The 18,951-nt window shown below is 57.8% G+C and overlaps 1 protein-coding gene across 2 annotated transcripts; it reads right to left on the bottom strand.

Moving 5' to 3' along the window:
* Nucleotides 1-297: 297 nt before the first annotated feature.
* PLCB2 (phospholipase C beta 2) lies at nt 298-18,725 on the bottom strand. 2 transcript variants are annotated; one of them, XM_076004242.1, is made up of 32 exons: nt 18,385-18,725; nt 15,136-15,213; nt 14,438-14,506; nt 13,674-13,814; nt 13,457-13,536; nt 13,321-13,374; nt 13,142-13,217; nt 11,525-11,625; nt 11,196-11,362; nt 10,959-11,105; nt 10,607-10,764; nt 10,279-10,361; nt 9,922-10,006; nt 9,246-9,420; nt 9,047-9,156; nt 8,823-8,919; nt 7,717-7,801; nt 7,451-7,575; nt 6,794-6,948; nt 6,107-6,271; nt 5,523-5,622; nt 4,923-5,027; nt 4,435-4,529; nt 4,219-4,294; nt 3,938-3,988; nt 3,588-3,816; nt 3,334-3,499; nt 3,170-3,246; nt 2,984-3,079; nt 2,415-2,472; nt 1,706-1,792; nt 298-1,362 (listed from the first exon to the last, which is right to left on the bottom strand). In XM_076004242.1, the coding sequence occupies exons 1-32, from the start codon at nt 18,466-18,468 to the stop codon at nt 1,159-1,161; spliced, it is 3,579 nt and encodes a 1,192-aa protein (XP_075860357.1). In that variant the 5' UTR covers nt 18,469-18,725; the 3' UTR covers nt 298-1,158. The 2 variants fall into 2 exon arrangements, with proteins under 2 accessions (XP_075860357.1, XP_075860358.1); XM_076004243.1 differs by having other exon boundaries at nt 18,433-18,712.
* Nucleotides 18,726-18,951: the final 226 nt, after the last annotated feature.

Below are 18,951 nucleotides of genomic sequence, written 5' to 3' on the forward strand. Positions count from 1 at the left end.
CTAAGCTTTTCTGTTCCAGCCTTGAGGGTGGAGACAAGGAAAGGCCACATCTGTGTGTGGGTAAAGAGGAGGTGACATCATTTTCCAGTGGTTGTGGCATCAAGGCCAGCAGAAGGAGAAGTAAGTTGTCTTCAAACCCAGGGGCAGGGCTATTTCACTGAGCTTTGAAAGGGACCTCACCCTGGGGTCAGCTCCCAAGGGCTTTTTCCCTAGCCCATTTTAGTTCAGGGGCACTCCACTCCCCCGCCCAGCCCCCATTTCCTAGCTGTAGAACAGAGGCCAGACTTAGGCAGGAAATATTGGAATAGGGTTCTTTAATAGGAATAGGAAGGAGAAAAATAAATAAACCTCACAAATTCAGGAGAGAAAATGATGCTGACCTGTCAGGCAGCCTGAGTGGGGTGCATGCTAGGAAGTGCCTGCCGCCAGGCCCAGGGGTGATGCCAGGTTCAGGGTGGGAGAGTGCCTGAGAGGCCACCGCCCCACATGACTCAGCAGCTGAGGGCCAGTCAGCTGAGGCAGCTTTTCCATGTCAACCTTCCATTGCCAACAGGCAGAAGGTGATGGAAGGGACCTCGGCCTGGGACCCTGGGAGAGGCCATCCCAGGGAGCTTCGAGGTAGTGCTAGACTCTGCCTCAAGTTGCTGACAGCAAGGCCTGAGATGGGGCCTGGAAGCCCAGTTGAGCTGCCCACACTGGGGCAAGAAGGTTTGGAGTTTGGGTTTGATCCCACTTGAACCACAAGTACTAGAGTGAAGGCTCCAGGTGGGTAGGTCCAAACCTCAAGGTGAGGAAACTGAGCCCAGAATGGGGTACCACTAGTTGCACACTGGGAAAGGCAGAGTAGGGCCAGGATCCCATTTCCAGCTTCCCAATCCATATTCTTTTGCCCTCAACAAATATATGACACTTATCCAGAGATCAGGGAGAAGCGTGGGAAGCAGCAAGTCAGCTTGGAGAAGAGACTTCTAGGCCCAGATAGGTCCATGCCCTAATGGCACCTGCCTCCTGCTTCCTCCTCTGTGCTGTCTGTTGAGGAGGGAGCCCCGGCCTCCCACAGTCTCAGAGTGCTGGGGCTCTGTTCTCCTGGGGGGATAGAGTCACCTCCCAGAGGAGGGTCTGAACATCCTTGCTAAAGGCCCCAGTGGGATGGGGGCATCAGAGGCGGCTGTCCTGGACGTCGGCCTTTGCTGTGGGTGAGTGCTGCTCACATGGCTCCCCAGAGGCCCCACAGGCCCTCTCAGGCTTGTCCTCAGCCTCGGAGGGGAAGCAGGTCCTGAGGCAGGCCCTCACCGACTCCTTCACCTCGGCCTCCAGACCCTTCATCCTGGCCTCGTACTCTGCCAGAGCCTCCTGCTGGAACTGCGGGGACAGCAAGGACCACACTGAGGAGGAGCCCCCTGCCTCTGTCCCTGCCTGGGCAGAGGGACAAAGAGAAGCCCAGTCTCCTTGTTCAGAGCTTCCAGGAGACTGGGGTGCGAAGGAGGGGCTGGTGGAGCCAATCGGGGAGCCTCGCAGGAGAGGAGACTCCACCCAAGCAGAGAGATCTGCACAGCTGCCTCACTGCAGAGTGCCTTGGGACCCACTGGGGAGGGATGATGTCCCTCTGCCCCTGACCTCCTGACTGGCAGCTCCCTGGAGCAGGGCCTCTTCACAGGCTGGAGCCTGTCCAGCTCTGCGGGGGGCTAGGGCAGCAGGCTGTTACCTGCTTTTCCAACTCCCGGATCTGCTCCAGGCAGGCCATCTGCTTCTCCTCCAGCTTCTCCTGGTGCCGCTCCAGGGTCTCCGTCATCTAGGGGGAGCAAGAGGCAGGGAGTCAGGACGGCAGGACAGGCAGCCTGCATTGGAATCCAGCTGTAATCCCAGCTAACCCCTTGTGAGACTTTGGACAGATTCCTTAACCTTTGGGCAGTCCTTTTAATTTGTAAAATGAGGACAGTATTCGCTGTCTCTCTGGATTGTAAAGGATTATGTGAGACAGTTCGTGTGAAGCTTCTGGCACAGTGCCTAGCACAAGGGCAGGTCTCGGGAGATGGCAGCTCTGTTACTGTGGTTAATAACCCCAGGGGAGCTTTGGGTCCATTCTCAGCAGAGCCTTCTTCCTCTTCCAGCTCCACAGCACCTCAGAAAGCCCTTCTTCACTCGCCCACTCCAGCCCCATCCTGCGGTAGCCAACTAGCCCGTATTGTTCCCATGCAGGGGAGCTGGCCAGAGAAAGACCCTCAGGCTGGTACCTCAGCCTCTACACCCAGGCCAGAACCCAGGGATGCCGATCCCTCCCCTAGCTGCATGGACGACTCCGGATAATACCTCTCCTAACATTAAAGTAAGGGCCTGGGGCCGCCCCTTCCCACCTCTGGAGAGAGAGGGGGAGAAGAGAGAGAATGTGTGTGAAGGACACAGCCGTGACACACCTGCTTGATGACCTGCACCACTTCCTGGATGTGGGAGTTGTTAATCTCTCTCTTCAACCTGTTGGTGTAACTGGAGTTTTAGAAAGGGTAGGAGGCCCCTGGGGAGAGTTGAGTGAGGTGAAGTCTCCTCAGGGTGTAGGCAAATGAGAAATCCTTCACAGGGACAGGAGCCAGCCAGAAGGGAAAGCATGGGGACCCAAGAAGGATGTAGGGGGCCACTGGCAGCCCTGGGGCCTTCTGAGGGAAGAGCTTCCTTAGCGAAACGCACTGTCCTTCAAGGCTTCCATGGGAAGCACAGGCGGGAAGCAGAGCCACCTGAGTGGCCAGGCTGCCCTCCCAGGGCTTCAGCTCCCTCTTTGCAGGCTTGATTTCCCTCCAGTGTGCCCCTCTGTCCAAGCAGTGTTGGCATCTGTGTTTTGCTTAGGGAGGATACTCTCCGATGAGAGGTGACAGAGGTGGGATCACCTTTTTGAAGAGCCAGGGGAGCGAGTCAGGATGCACTTGTAGGGAGGCCCCTTTCCACCCGGGGTGGGGTCTGCCCAGCACTGGGCCTCCCCTCTGGGGCTCACCTCTCCTGGGCCATCTTGTCTGTGGTGATTTTGGTCATGGCCTGGATCCGCTCCAGCCTCTTGGCCTCCAGCTTTTTCTTCATCTCCTTGGTGTCCCTGCAGAGTGACAGACAAGAGGTGATGTTTTGTGGGGCCCAAGCCCTTGCTGGGAGGCGAGAGTCAGGTGTGGGAAGGAGGCATTCGTACATCTCCGAGGCTTCCTTGAGGGACTTCAGCTCTGCCGCCTGTTTCTCAGTGGCCAGCGCCATCATCTTGGCCATTTGCTGCGGGGAGAGGAAGGAAGGGCTTGGAAAGAAGCCCCAAGTGGCGCAGAGGGGTGGGCTTGGTTGGGTCGTCGCCCCACTCGGCACCTCAGCCACGTGCTGCTCCTTGCGCTTCAGGATGCTCTCGTACTGCTCCTCGCCTTGCCGCAACAGCTCCAGCTCCAGCCTGTCCCTCAGCTCCCGCACGCGCGCGTCCGCGCCCTCCGGACCCTCTCCCGGGCCGGCCTCGGCGCCCTCCTCGCCCGGCAGGGTTCTGCGAAGGCCACGTGGCGACAGGCCCTGAGCCCTGGCCGCCCGCCGCCCGCGCGCCGCGGAGGGCAGGCCGCTGCCGTGGCCCTTACCTCTTCTTGCGGGAGCCCTTGCCCGGGCCGAGCTTGCGGCATCCGCCGCCGCCGCCCCCAGTGCCCAGCGGCCCGAGCTCCGCCAGCTGCGCCGCGCCCCGCTGCAGCAGCTCCTCCCAGCGCCGCGCGCCGCGCCGCTCCAGCTCCCGCAGCTCCTTCTCGTGTCGCCGCTGCAGCTTCACGACGCCCTTCTGCTCCCGGAGCTCCTCCAGGCTGGCGGTCCTCGGCTCTGCGGACTCCCGGGTGAGGCGCGCCGCCTCCGGGGCCGCCCTGCCCGCCTAGCCCGCCAGGAGCCCCAGGCCCTCTCCCCAGGCTCATCCCTAAGATCCCTGGGGTTCAGCAGGCCTTACCCGCGATTTCTTTCTTGGCCTCCTCCCTGGCTCTGGCCCCGACGGCAGGGGCTGCAAAAGCCACAGGATGGGCTGGCAGGTGCCTGGGGCCTCTTGACTCTCAGTTCACTCCTCTCCTCAGCCCACGCCCCCTCCCCGCCCTGTCCCCTGGGAGTCGCAGTACAGCCCCCTGCAGCGCTTTCCCAGCACCCAGGTTTCAGACACAGCCCTTTCCCATGCCTGTGGGTGCAGCCGAGAACGCGAAGGCCCTTCCAGCAGTTAGGGGACCGCAGAGTGCATACCCGCTGACCCGTTGCTCGTTGGGGCCGATGCCGCATTGGCCTGGCTGGCTAGTGGACTCCCGAGTGGGAAGGGCTTCTGTGTAGGGAGAGCAGGTTAGGAAGTGGCTCTGAGGACCCTTCTCTCCCTGAGTCCTGGAACTCTGTCCCCTCCCCGTTCCTCCCACAGAGAGGAAAAAGCTCCTGGAAGCCCACTGGCAGTGGACCCGCAACACAGACCTCAGGCAGACCTCCCATGGAGTCCTTGAGCTTCACAGACTTCTTATCATGGGCATTGAAGAACTTGATGGGGTTCGTGAGGGCCACGGTGAGATCTGGGTGCACAGGGCATTACCCACCTGGTACGTATGGAGATGTACCTGGAAGCTTCCCATGTCCTCACCTACTCCAGGATACCCTGCCCTGCCCCACTCTGGAGGCTGGCTTGATGAGGGGGGACAGGGGCTCGTAGCATGGGGCCAGCTAGCCCGTATTGTTCCCATGCAGGAGAGCTGGCCAGAGAAAGACCTTCAATCTGGTACCTCAGCCTCCACACCCAGGCCAGAACCCAGGAATGCCCTCTCCCTCCCCTAGCTGCATGGACAGCTCTGGATAATACATCTCCTAACATTAAAGTAAGGGCCTGGGGCCATCCCTTCCCACCTCTGGAGAGAGAGAGGGAGAAGAGAGAGAATGTGTGTGAAGGACACAGCCATGACAGCTCCTACCTGCCCAGGTGTCAGGTACATAGTCCTTCATCTCCAGGAAGACGAAGAGCGCAGGCATAGTGAGGGGCATGTTGCTCTCGCTGTGCAGGCACAGATGGTGGTACCCTGTCGGGCATGGTGGGGCGGACAGTGAGCCAGAGCCCACTGCCATCCAGCACAGCACAGAAACAGCCCACGGCTCAAAGACCTGAGTCTGGCACCGCCCTATCCTGGCTGTGTGACTTTGGGCAGGTTACTTTAACTCTCTGAGACTTTCCTCCTTTGTGAAGTGGGGATAAGAGTGTCTGCCTCATGTGAGGATTAAGTGAGAATGTGTTATAAGCTCTCAGCACATTTTAAGTGCCCATAAGCGTCAGCTACTTGGGAAAGTGCCCTAGTAGTTTCAGAAAATTACAGACATTCTGTTAGGTGGGCAGAGTTCCCGCCTCTGTTAGGTTCCTGGAGAGGTCCTATTCCTGCCCCTCTCCCTAGGGCTGATGGCATGAGGGTTTTAGGTAAGATCTCAGCACCCTCCTGGAAGCTGCCCCATCCTTTGGGCAGGCTCCTCATGCTTGCTTTGGTTTTTGACCCCTAGGAAGGGCAAAGGACCCCTGTCCTTACCAGAATTTAGGGCATTAATGGGGATGATGCGATGTCCGAGAAACTTGTTGCCTTCCTCCAACACAGCCACCCGGAGGGAGGCCAGCTCAGGCATCAAGATCTGGGGAGAGTTTGGAACAGGACAGGCTGGGGAGGGGCAAGGGAGCCGAGCTGCACCTCTCCCCCCTCCAGCTCCAGAAGTCTTAGCGTCAGTGTGAGAACATGGCGAGGACAGACAGAGGGCACTGGATATGCAGCCCAGGGCTGTGGGGACCTCGTGCAGACTGCCCTTGGCAGCCTTGCCAACAGCTATCCAATGGAGACAAAAGACCCCATGATCCCATGAGACCCTCAATCAACCTAGAGCTGGCAGTTCACATTTCTGTCTCTAATCCTAACATGTACACGCATGCACACACACACACACACACACACACACACAACCAAATGAATGTCTGTAAACTTGGATTTTGGACTCTGGAAACTCAGGAGGGCACAGGATGAGAGGTGGGGAGAGGAACTACCTTTATTTACTTCTTCTGATCTGTGACTAGAGGCCAAGAACTAGGGGAAGACCCCAGCCCTTGCCCTGCCCTAACCCCCACCTTCTCGAAGACAAAGGGCTCCTCCTTCCAGACAGGATTGATAGAGTTGGTACTGGGTGACAGCTTGGTACGATAGCGCCTCTTGGGGTCCCCAGGAAGGCCAAACAGCTCCACTTCCACGTAGGTGCGCACGCTGCGCTCTGACAGGAACTGCCCAGAGATCACCTGGGGTGGGGCATGGGAGGCCAGCATCAGATCCCCACCCAGGTTCCCTAAGCACAGGGGCCGCTGGATCCCTGCAGCTGAAGCATCCATTCTTGGCTGTTGTGAAGAACCCCATTCAGCTCTGGCCACCGAGTGGGTCTGTGTGGCTCAAGGATTGCAGCTAAGCTCTGAGGACTAAGTGCTTCCAGCACGAAGGCAAGACATGGGCATCCCATCTCCCTCCCCAGCCAAGGAGAGAACAATACCCTCCCCCAGGCTGGGGCTTTTGCTGCCCACCCTGCCCACTCTTCCCCCTCCCCCACCCCAGCCTCAACCCTTCCTGCTGGTTTCCATGGGGACCAAGTGGCAGCCTCCAGTGCTGAGGAGGAGGCAGTTTCCAAGGCAACTTGCTACTGCACGAACTGGCTGGGGCTGAAGTTTCCAGGATATTAGAGGAAGGGTTGGGAGTGGAAGGGTGGGCTCCCATGCCATTCCCCTCAAGACCTCAGCCCCCCTGGCCACCTCTCTGCCCCAGGGCCTTGCCGTGATGGAAAGGGTGGTGGCTACCACCACGTCGATGCGGTCCACTGAGAAGGGATTGAACTGCTTGTCTGGCCGGCGCATGAACTCATGCTTGAGGAGGTAGCCACTCTGCCCATTGAACTCGAACAGCGCCATGTTCTGCTGCATGGGCAGGTCTGGAGGGACAAGGGTGCTACTTGAGGAAGGCCTGGCCCTGGGTCTGTGCTCAGTTTCTGTTTCCTACACATCCCAGCCTTTCTTGTCTGGCAAATGGGGAAGTGGGGCAGACTGAGAGGGTCAGGGTTTCTCCTGTCCCAGCCTGGCTCCTCGGGCTGTCTCATCTCTCAGGAAGGGTCTGCAAGCTGTAGTCCGTAAGGAGCAAAGCCACACCAGGCCGAAAGCTCCCAGTGGGAGTTGGAGCAGGTGGAGCAGGTGTTCCCACAGACACACTCAGGCAGAGCGGCCAGGACCTATGCCAGCACCTAGGCGTCTTCACACGCATGTTCTCTATGTGCAGTTGTACAGGCATGAGCTAATGCATTTATAGCTAGGCATGCTCCTGGAGCCTAAACAAACATCAGGACACCCCCATCTGTTCTAAAGCCCCCCAGGGATGGTGTAAAAGTGGGAGAGGCAGGGGCCAGGGGAAGATCCTTAGGGTCCTGGGAGTGCCCTCACCCATCGTCTGGAAGTTGAGGGCGACCATCTGGCATCCAGCATTCCAGAACATCTGGGGCATATAGTTGGAGGAGTCCATGCGGGTTCCCTTGGGGTAAATGCGGCTCATCTGGCGCTTGTTGTAGCTGCCCCCTGAGTATAGGAGCCCAGCCCGAGGCTGCCTGCACCAGGAGGACTCAACCGCCTAACCTGGGAGCCCTGTCCCCTGGCCTCCCCCCAGCCTCCGCCCCAGCCAGGGATCCTGGCTACTGAAGCCTTAAGGATACTCCACAAACTGCACTGCAGACTTGGAGAGCAGGTCATAAGCCTTGAGCTCGGTGAAGGAGGAGATGACATAACTTCGGTTCTTCTCTGTATAGGGGAGAAGGCGGAGAGTGTCCCTGTCAGGCTGTTCTCTCCATCAGCCCTGGCCTTCCCTAGGGGGCAGCTCCTGCCAGCATGGAGGTGCATCCAAGCCAGCATTTCCATGGAGGCCTGAGGGCTTAGGGGCCAAGCTCTGGAGGAAACGTGTGGGGAACAGTGCCTGCTGGGGGTGAAGGGTACTCACACGGGGTGCAGTGTGGGCCGTGGTTCTGGACAGTGAGGGCCACATGCCATGGATAGGCACGGAGGGTGTGGGGAACATGCTGGGCTGAGCCCATGGGGTCAGCAATTGCTGTGCACCCACACGGAGTATGAGCGTGCACGCAGTGTGCACAGGGAGCAAATCGTGCGAACTATAGCTGAACACATGTGGGCAGAGGGGCACATTAAGGGTAGTACTGCCATGGTTATGCCCAGGCAGGGGTGCAGGCTGTGGGTTCAGGAGTGAGGAGTCAAGGTTGCAGAGGTCCAGCTGTGCACAGGAGTATATGGAAAGAGGTGCTCATATTGGGGACATGCACAGTGAAGAAATGCACTGTGCTTGTGTCCAGAGAAGGTAAAAGTAAATAGAAGGTGTGCACAAAAGTGGAAGGGGCATTGTTCACAGGTGGCTTTCTCTGCCTTCCACCTGCTCCCGGGAAGTCTCATCTCCCAGGGCCCAGGCTTCTGGGCTTGGGCCCTCCCAAGGCACAGTTCACTGGGAGCCACAGAACCTGCAGGAGGCTGCAGAAGCTGCTTGGCCATTCTGGCTGAGGTAGCCTGTCAGTCACCGACACATTCCAGAGCATTCTATTTGGTGCCAAGTTCCTCAGTGCAGTGCTGGGAAACTGGGAGCCACTGCCAGCCACTTAAACAAGCCCTTTGCCTGGCTCCTTGGCTGGGTATTTATAGACAGGGCCCCAGGTGCAAGGAAGGGGGAGAGTCCCCTTCCTCTGGTCTCAGGACAACCTTCTAAATCTAGCCTAACCTCCACTCGCCACCAGCAGCAGCAGCGCTCGTGCCAACTTACGGGCAGAGAACTCGAAGGAGATGAACTTCGTGGGCTGGATGTAATTGACCAGGCTGGACATCTCCTCGTAAGCCGTCGCCTCCAGGCCTGCAGTGCCCTGGGGAGGAGAGAGGAGGGAAGAAGAGGAGGGCAGTCCAGAGCCCAGGAACACAGCCTCAGCCCCCCTATCCCGAGGGCCCTGCAGTGGAGGATGGCACAAGGGCCTGGGGACTGTCCCCACACACCTCATCTGACTGCATCTTCTTTATCTCCTCTTCATCCAGGCTTCCCGACTCCTCCTCTTCCTCTTCCACCTCCTTCTCCTCCAGCTGAGGCCCTTCCTCACCAGCCCACACTGTCACACACAGCTCTGTCACATGGGCTGCCCAGCGGGTCCTCAGGCCCTGCCCCTCTGCCCTTCCACCCAGTCCTCTCCTGACTCACCCGTGTCCGTGTCCGTGTCCTCGCCAGCAGTGGCGTTGGGATGGCAGCTGCCCTCAGCCTCCCCACCAGGCTCCTTGCTGGGGGATTCAGGGCCACAAAACTGGTTCTTCTTGTTCTTGATGAGGATCTTTCCCCTGAGATCCTGGGGGCTGGGCAGGGGGAGGCCTGGTTCCAGCTGTAGAGAGGGGAGAGGGTTGGGGTGTAGCCCAAGCTCCTTAATACCAACCACGCTCCCTCTGCCCTCCTCCTACTCCTCTCAATTCACCTCTCACTGCTCCTCTCAGCCCCATTCTTGCCAAGATAAACCAGTTTATCCCTCAGGTTTCAGCTTAGCCATCACTTCCTCCAGGAAGCCTTCCCTGATGCCCCAAGACCAGATCAGAACTCCCCAGGTACTCTCTTAACAGCCACTGGGTTGTAATGGCCTAGTTACTTGTCTGTCTCCTCACTGGAGGGTAACAATCCTGAGGGCAGGGACTGTGTCTTTGTCACTAACATACTCCAAAGCCCAGCACAGTGCCTGACATATGGTAGGTGGATCCCATCCCTACAGGATCCCATCCCTACAATCCAACCAAGTGAACCCCAGCATCCTCTGGGGACATCCCCTTCCCTAACCTGGCCCCCACCTGCCCCAGGCCCCAGGCCCAAATGTCCCACAGTGAAGTCCACTCACTGGGAACTTTTCCAGGGGCTCTGTGAGCAGCATCTCCCCAAAGATCGTCCGGCAATACTCGGCCATCTTAGCCTGTTGGCGGGGTCTGCAGGGAGCAAAGGTGGGTGTGGTTCAGCAGCTCAGCCCCAACCTTCTTGCCCATCTTTTCATGCCCCTGATGACCCCTATCAGGGGCCCAGGAGGTCAGGAAGGCAGGGACACAAGGCAGGAGAAAGTGGGGTCCCAAGGAAATTGTGTTGAGAACTGGATGACAGCTGGAGGGACAGGCTAGAGGCTGGGGGCTTTGGGGAGAGGGTGGTGGCAGATAGGGGACTGGGGGCTGAGTGAGATTGCAGCTGCATGGGCCTGGATACGCACGAGTCCACGTGGTTTTCAAATGACAGGATGACAGGATAGGGGGAGGTCTTAAAGGCACTTTCTGCAATAGCCTCAATCGCTTCCTGGAGGAGAAGGGCACCCAGTGGGCAGAAGGTCAGTGCTGTGGCTGCCCTGCCATGGCACCTTCCCCACTCACATAACTGGATGGCCACTATTGGTCCCTGTGCCCTCTAGTCCCCACACTCGTCCAAGGTCTTCCAGCCATTCCTTCCCTCTAGCATAAGTCCCCTCAACCCCAAAAGGCTTCTGGCCAAGGGCCCTTCCCTACTGCCACTGCCACCAGACTGCAGCACACCCCAAGTCTCACCTTGAAGAAGATGTCTGTGGTCATGGTGAAGCCATGGGTGATAATAGGCTCCTCGTCTGGGGGCTTCCCCTTCCAGCAGTCTAGCTCCACACATCGGCAGCCAGAGAGCAGCACCTGGCGGTACATCTCAGCCGAGGAAAGGCCTGAGAACTGGCCGGCTGGGCCAGAGGGCGGCAAGGGGCAGGGCGTCACCCAGGACAGTCCAGCTCCCCCCACCCCACCCCACCCCACTCCATCATGGTCTGTGCTACTGCTAGGGCCAGCAGCATGTGGGCAACCCCTGCGGAGGACTCAGGGGACAGGAGCTGCCCCCATGCAAGCAGAGGTCAGCAACGAGCTTGCCAGGGCCCACCTGTCAGGTAGGTGTTGTGCGAGGAGTTGATGTAGTAATGATTGAGTGGCTGCGTCATGTCGTGGTGGAGCAGCAGCTTGTCCTGGGCCAGCACGCTGTTCTCTGGCCCACAGAGAAACCAGACCATTCCCTCAGGTGACAGCTGGCCTGGGGGACAGGGGATAGCCATCAGGGCTGCAGACCAGCTGCTGGCACATAACAGGACAGTGGCAGGTGAGGGGTTCCCTTGGTCCTCACCCCTCTGCACGTTGATGCCGCTGGGCTCATACTTGTCGATGAGGCCCTGCACCTGGTCAGGACGTGCTGGCGGGAACAGCAGGGAGTTAAGCCGTGAGTCCCGCTGTTTCTGGTTGATGAATTTGGTCAGGTGCTCCTTAGTCATGTAGGGTTTGGCCTTAGCATGGCTGTAGGCCAGAGAGAGGAGCACAGGTCCATGTCCCTTGGGCCTGGAGGCTCAGACAACCCGCTTCTCCATGGGGCCTCCTGATTCCCAGCATGGCGTTGGAGAGGTGGGGACTGCTGGCCACCACCCTTTCCCCGTGCCCAGCCTAGCCCAGGAAGCTCACTAGGAGGTGAAGATCTCATCTATTTCTGGCCGAGGACAGAGGCTCATGAGGAAGCTCTTGTAGACAGGTTCTGGGAAGTCCTCAGGATTGATGGCGTCATTCTGGGAGGACAGTCACCTTGTCACCCCTGCCCTCCCATTCTCAGAGCACAAATGAGGCCCAGCCCTGAGCAAGGGGACCTGCTCAGAAGAAGGGCTCAAGGCAGACAGAAGAGCATCAGGGACACCCCAAGCACCCACTTCTCTAGGCCCCGCTTGCTGAGCAGAGAGCATGCTGAGCTGGTTTGCCTTGACCCTGAAATGGACAGTGGCTAGTCACTTGGCTGCAGAAGGATTAGAAATAAGAATAACCAGAATGAGGCAGAAATGGGTGCTGCCTCCCAGGGCAGTGGGCTATCTTTGTTTTTGTTTTTCCCCAAAGTGGAGGACAAGTTTTTAAAAAGAAGTAATTTGTATAGAAACATACATGCACCTGACAAGAGTCCCAAAATACAAGAAGCAAACACTGCCAGAATTGAAGGGAGAAACAGACAACACAACACTAATAATTGGAGATGCCAAAAGCACAGGAGACAAAAAAAAAATTATATCTCATCAAAATTAGAAATTTTTGTGAAGGCCAGGCTCAGTGGCACAAAATCATGTACATGAATGTTGACAGCCAAAAGTGTGGAAACCCAAATGTCCATCACCTAACACATAGATAAACAAAATGTGGCCTATCCACACTGGAAATGGAATATTATTTGGTAATAAAAAGGAATGAAGCGGCTGGTCCGATGGTAGTGGGTTATCAGAACTTATTCACATTAGTGTCACTAAAGTTGGTATTCAACCCCCCACTGCTAAATTTGACTGGCTAAAAAAAAAAAAAAGGAATGAAGCACCAATTCATGCTACAACATGCATGAATCTTGAAAACATGGTAAGTAAGTAAAGCCCAATGTCAAAGACCACATATTGTACGGTTCCATTTATATGAAATGTCCAGAATAGGCAAGTCTATAGTAACAGAAGCAGAGATTAGTGGTATTCAAGGGTTCTGTGTCTTTGCATTTCTTCCCCCAAAACCCACTAAATGTCTTTCAGGGTCATGCTGGCAGGCCACTGTCAGTCTTGGTTGGGAGCAGGGGGTCTGAGCAGCAGAACCTGACTAGGTCTCCCTAAACCCACCCCTGCCTCCAGAGCTGCATCCTGGCAGCTTCCACCTTTGGTTCTGTTTCTCTCTGCTGTGCCCTGCAGAACTAGGCCCATCCTGCAGCTTTCAGATCCCTGCAGATTGCCTCCTGCCACTGCTGCTTGCTCCTCCAGGCTGCAAACACTCACGCTCAGCTTTCATTGCCAAGGTAGAATGGGACTGCGTGCCATGTTGCTACTTGCCCTGAGTGCCCAGCCCCCCCCCCCACCGAGGAGTATGGGGTGCAGACAACCTGCCCCGAACCTAGCATCTCAGCCCCATGCCCTGGCACCATCTCTGTGCCCAGTATCCTAAGTAGTGGCTCTAGGGTTAGTTGGCTCTTCAGGCTGTTGACTGGGACGATGACATCATCTCTGCTCCTGCCTTCCCCACCCCATTCCTGGCCAAGTGGCTCTCTGGTGGGTATGAGGAACCACTCACCTTGCCTTTTGGGAGGTGGCAGGCACTGAGAGCAGCTTCCACCCGCTTGCGGTCAGCAGGAAACATCTGGAAAAAGCTGAAGGGGCAAAGAAAGGCACCAGGCAGAGAGAGGAGCCAGCCTGGAGAGGAGAGACTTTGGGGGGCTGGGCGGCGTGTGGCAGGGCGCTAAGGAGACTCACTTTTTCACGGGAATCTTGCCTTCGGGGCTGAGCTGCATCTTGAGCTTCACTAGGCTGGAGGGGCAGAGAGCAGCCAGTCAGGGACTGGGGCTGGCGCTGAGCCCCCAGGGCCGAGGCTGGACAGGGAGGCGCTTACATCTTGTCCAGGAAGGTGCTGCGGGGGGCGTTGACCGTCAGCGGGTGCTTGACCAGGGCCAGTACATCCTCAGCCCAGAGCTGCAGGACCACAGAGCACAGCGGTCAGGCCCCCGAACACAGGGTGCCCCCGACCAGCCCATGGCCCAGCCCGTGTCTCTCAGGACGTCCCGGCTCTCCCAGGTGCCAAGACCCAGGCCAGGGAATGCCTGGCGCACCTTGCCCACGTTCTCCTTGTAGGAGACGAAGTTGTGGAAGGTGAGGTCCACCATGTCAGGGCCGGACACCACTGTGAGTGTCTTCAGCAGGAAGGTGTTGTCAGGGAAGTCCATGTCGAAGACACCCCGGAGCTTCTGGCTCTGCAGCAAGTGGTGACGTGGTTAGAGTGGGGGTTGTGCTCCATGCCTGCCTTGTGTGGCTCTCCCTGTCCCTCCCTCTCAGCCCTTGGCCTATGGCCCACGGGGGCAGCATCCCATCTCCGTCCTAGGAACCACAGGCCTCAGCATCTTCCTGCCCGACTCCAGAGCTGGGTGGGAAGGAGAGGCCCACAGGAAGAGAGGAACCAAGGCGCAGGGCCTGGGAACCCCATGTCTTTTATTTGCCACTTTTGTTTAAAGATGGAGTCTTAGCTCCCAGTCTCACGGAATCCTGCCTCCTGCCAGTCCCTTCCTGCAATTTTCCTACCAACATTAAGCAAATACAGGCAAACCAGTCGGAGGGTGGAGTAGTAAGCCGCACCTCCCAGACAGTCTGGGGTGCTCTAGGGACAGGAGCTGGCCCCGCCTCCCAGGTCCTCACCTCTCGCCCAGCCAAGCCCAGGAGCAGCCACGCCCCTTCCCTGGCTCAGGGCTGATCCATGCTGCACAGCCCGGGAACATTCCCCTTGCTCCAGAGATCCGCTTCCCACTCCCCAGGGACTCTTGCCCTTGCCCCGTGGAGATGGTGGCTCTGCTGAGTCTGGGCTGCTACCCGGCCCACCTACCTTGGGTATCTTGGCGAACTTTCCAAAGCGGGTGTCCCGGATGCTGGTGATGTCCAGAAACTCCTTCTCCTAGAGGGGCTCCCGGTGAGAGTGGAGAAGGCACGCAGGACAAAAGGCCAGGTCAGAATGGAGAACAGGGGGAAGGGAGCTTCCACACCCATTCAAATCTTGGCCCGCTGCCTTCTCTAGATGCCAAGACTACCTGGGACCACCGGGACCCCGACCCTCCCACAGACCAGGTGGGGGCCTCCTCCTTCCCCTCTGTCTGTTCCTGGCACAGGAACTGTAGCCAACAGTCTCTCCTCCACCACCCTGGACCCTTGCCAGGTCTCCTTCTCCTCCTTCTGCCTGGCTGTTGGGGCTTTTCCCTCCTCTCTCCGAGCCCTCGAGTTAGCCCAGGGCCACAGCTGAGATCAGCCGTCAGCAGCAGCTCTTTTTCCTTTCTCTCTCTGTCTCCCAAAGGGACGCTAAGGCTGGAGCATCTGGGCCAAGGCAGCTGTGGGTTGGCGTGACCACATCCTCCCTCCTAGAGCAAACAGCCCTCCCTGCCCACGGGAGAGCCCCCAAGGCCACCTTTCGGTGTCATTCTCTACTCTCCAGCATCCCTGCCTCCAGCCTGGGCCACCAGCAGGCTGCCTGGCCTCAGTGCACAGCAGGAGCTCAGCCAGGGCCACGGCAGGTAGGATGTCCTCACTCACCTTGCTCTGATACGTCCAGTATAAGTAATAGCCCTTGGGATCCACACGGAGGATAACGGGGGAGGCAACTGTCGTTTCCTGCAGAGAGAAGGAGTCTCTGTTCTCAGACCTCAGGCCAAGCTCCTGGCCCAGGCCAGGGTTTCAGAGCCCATCATCTTCCTAGAAAGCACCCTTCCCAGGAATCTGAAGGCATTTTTCCCTTTGTTCTCTAGAGCTAAGCGCTGGGAGGGATAGTGGATAGGGGCTGCTGTTTCTGAGAGAGAATAGGTTTCCCTCTAAGTCCCAAAGAGAGGTTCTCCCTGTAGACCCCAACCAAGGTCTTGGCCCCTACTTTAACGTGGTCTCAAGGGTCATGGCTCAGCCAAAGGGATAGAATGTCTTCCCCCAATAAATCTCTCTGCTACCATCCAGGACAGCCCAAACTCCTGCACCTACATCCAAGGCCCCACACAATCCAGCTGCAACCTAACTGCCTGCATGCCCCAGCCTCCCCTTCACGAACACCCTCCCCTCCATGAATGCCTTCCATCCATGCCACTGTCCTGTAAAAACACCAAGTGCCTTCCCACCTCCTACCTCCACACTTGAGCTCCCGAACCTCCTCTGCCTCGAATACTTTCAAGAACTATCGCAAGCCTCACCCCACCCCTTCTGAAAAGGCTTCCCGGAAACGTGCTGTAATAATCTGAGGTTGGGGGCTGGTTCACAGACCTAGACTCCCACCCATGAAACCCCCAGGGGCTCATGGACTTCCGGGCAGCAAGCTGTGCCAGACCACGAGCTTGGTGTTTGCAGAATGAGCAAACGAACGGATGAATGAATGAACTCACCTTCTAAATTCCTGTTCCACTCACAGAGCACATAGGCTGCTTTTTATATTAATGGTCTTTGTATGTATATATCACAAGATTTTAAAATTAAAAGCATCCAACAGGCATGATAGTTGCCACATGCTAACCCAGACCAAATGCAGCATTTACAGAAGAAGGGATCAAAGAGTTGTTCTCAGATCAGGTGTGGTTAGAGTACGGAGGAAAGAGAAGATTTTGTGAGGAAGCCAATTTTAGAGAAAGTTGTGTTGACAGCTCCCTTCCCTCCCCAAGAGAGGGTTGGGGGTGCCTGATCCCTCACCCTAAGCATAGGTTTCAACTCTACTTGGTGAGCTTTTGTGGGGCGCAATGGACTGAGGCCAGACCCCCGCCCAGAAAACCATGTGGGCTACGGAAGGGCTTACTCTGCGTGAAGCATGGCAGAGAGATGCTGGTGTGTTGGGGACCCAGCACCCCCAGAGTGTGTTAGGACAGCGGATGCATGAGTGTTTGCTGGGGTCCAGTGTGGGCCCATTGGAGAGAGAGGGGCAGAGGATCCAAAGCCACAGGAAGCTGCAAGTGGTAACAAAGGCTGAAGTAATCGTGAGTGACCTCCTAAAATAGAGATGTCAGGGGACCTCGAGAAAGACATCCTCAGTGTTGGGGGGAGGGTCTCTCAAGAATCCTCACAAATGTCCACCAGAAAAAGAATGAGCTTTGAGCTTCTGCTGGGCTCAGAGAGCATGAGCCAGAGTATGCTCGCACCATTCAAGAGAGAACTTTGTTACCCCTGTCCCACCTCCCTTCCTGCAGCCCAGCACCAGACAGGCCTGGAGCAGGAGCAGGGAGTCCCACCAAGGCCCTTCTAGAAGGCCAGCAGCCCACCGGAACCCATTCCTAGAGGGAGGAGGGTGGACGATGTAACTCTAAATTAAGGTTGGAGTTTTGCTTATAACCAGTTTCTGAACTAGGACTGAGTTTTCGGATTAACAGTGACCATTGGACTATTACCCAAGAGTGAATATAATGTTCTGTGGCTGCTGAGTTTCCTTCCATGACCAGGAGGAGAGCTTCTACCACCAAATGTATTGTAAAGGGGCCGTGGGATACTAAATAAAGTCGGGATTTTATTATATCCTATGCATTGTGCTTATTCAACATGCCACAATATACCTGTGTCATCTGCTAACCAGGCCAAATGCAGCCCGAAGGCAGAGCTTGGGACAGCCTTGCTCATGCAGGTCAGGATCCAGGACACACGCAGTGCCCCGCCTTGGGGAGGGGAAGGGAGCACCCTGGCACACAGGGGCTGGCTTGGGGAAAAGGCCGCACAGTATGTCTCCACCCCTGGTTACCCACTGCCCAGTCGGGTTACACACACTTCCCAGAGGAACTGAGAGAGGCTGCTTCAGTTTTCATTCTGAGCCACTTCCCTCATCCCACAGGCTCAAGGGGCATGCCACCTCCATGCCACCACCGTGCTACATCAACCGCATCTCTGCTAGGAAGCAGGAAGCATCTCACCACAGGGCCCTTCCCATAGTCAGGGCAGCCAGATTCCTCAGCCTAGCCCGGCCCTGAAGGGCCTGGACCCAGACGCCCTCACCCCCTCCCGTAAGATGGCCGAGCAGCCATAAGAGCCCTCTCCTCTCCCCCACAATGCCTTCATTTCTCTGAATCTCATGGGGGCAGCCCACCGCCTCCCCTCCCTGAAGGAGGGTCCCCACACTGTTCTGCCCAGCCCAAGAGAACCGCTGGCCTGCAGCAACATTTTCAGGCTCCAGCAGGACCGAGGCTGGGCGCAGTCCCAGTTCAGGAAGCAGCAGACACAGTGCCGACAGGCACACAGGACGAAGCAGCGCCTTCCCCTTCCCCTGCAGGCAGGCGGGCATGGGGGGCAAGGCTGTGCCCAGCAAGGGGAAGTAGAAGTCAATTAACTCCTTCCCAGGCCCCTGGAGGCAGAAGCCTCCTGTTCTCACTTGGGTCCAGAGGTGTTTTGTGGCTGCCCCCACACAGCTCCGGGAGAGCAGGGCTTCCCTGGGACCGGGACAGTGCCCAGTGGCAAGGGGTGGAGGAGTCGGGTGTGGGTACCCTGCCATTCTGCCCGCGCTCGAGGTGAGGGCCGGGCTCTACTCTCCTGGTCCTGCCTCAGCTCCGGGGGTGATTTCTGCCCACCAGCTTGAAGCCAGGAGTAACAATCCCTGCTCTTCTTTCGGGGACTGGGGCAGGACAGATCCAGACCCAGAGAGACGACCAGTGCACACTCGCAGCCTGGGCTTGTTTATCCAGGCAATTGTGTCTGCTGCCTGGCCAAGCTACATCGGCGCCTGGGTCCTAGGAGACATAAAGCAGCCCTCCCACACTCCCACAGCCCACTAGCAGCCTGCCCCTGTCGCCCTGCGCCCCTGCCCCTAGCAGCCGAGGCCCCCGCCCCACTTACATCGTCCCATTTGATGAAGCGCTCCCCTTGGCTCAGATAGGCCTTCACCTTGGGGGGCAGCAGGACAGGATTGAGAAGAGACATGGTGCCAAGTGTCCCTCCCTGGAGAGGCTGGGCAGACACGGGGCAGGCTGGAGGAGGGAAGGAAGCAGGGTAGGAGGGGGAGCCAAGCTGTGCTCACATGGCACCCTCCCTAGCCGGTCCGGAAGTCTGGGTGCTCTTATAGCCCACCGGTGGCTGGTGCTGAGTGCAGGGCTGAGAGCTCCGGCCAGGGGCCCATCTGCCTTGTAAATCAGCCTCCTCCTGCCCTCCCTGCAGCGGGGGCTGTGGTCACTGCTCCTGCCCTGTCAGGCTGGGCTGCCCCTGGAAGCCCCCGCCCCCACCCTGTGCCTCAGCACTTCCTGCTCAGGGCTTCCTTCTCTGTGCTGCTCAGAAGCAAGGTAGTCATGAGGCCTGGTCACCTTGCAGCCAGGGCCTCTCCGTCCTGGGGGTAGTCCCTGATCAGAGCTGGCCTGGGGGGGCTGAAGAACAATTGAGAGACCAGCTGAGGTATTGCTGCCCAGGCCT

The sequence above is a fragment of the Microcebus murinus genome, chromosome 6 (assembly GCF_040939455.1).
Source record: "Microcebus murinus isolate Inina chromosome 6, M.murinus_Inina_mat1.0, whole genome shotgun sequence".
NCBI lineage: Eukaryota > Metazoa > Chordata > Mammalia > Primates > Cheirogaleidae > Microcebus > Microcebus murinus.

What these genes read in the sequence shown, in the direction of transcription:
- PLCB2 (XM_076004242.1), bottom strand. Translation starts at nt 18,468, where the DNA reads ATGTCTCTTCTCAATCCTGTCCTGCTGCCCCCCAAGGTGAAGGCCTAT. An exon ending in CCACAGACATCTTCTTCAAG is followed by an intron (nt 10,362 to 10,606) that starts GTGAGACTTGGG and finishes CTTCTCCTCCAG; the next exon opens with GAAGCGATTGAGGCTATTGC. An exon ending in GACAAGATGGCCCAGGAGAG is followed by an intron (nt 2,473 to 2,983) that starts GTGAGCCCCAGA and finishes TTACACCAACAG; the next exon opens with GTTGAAGAGAGAGATTAACA.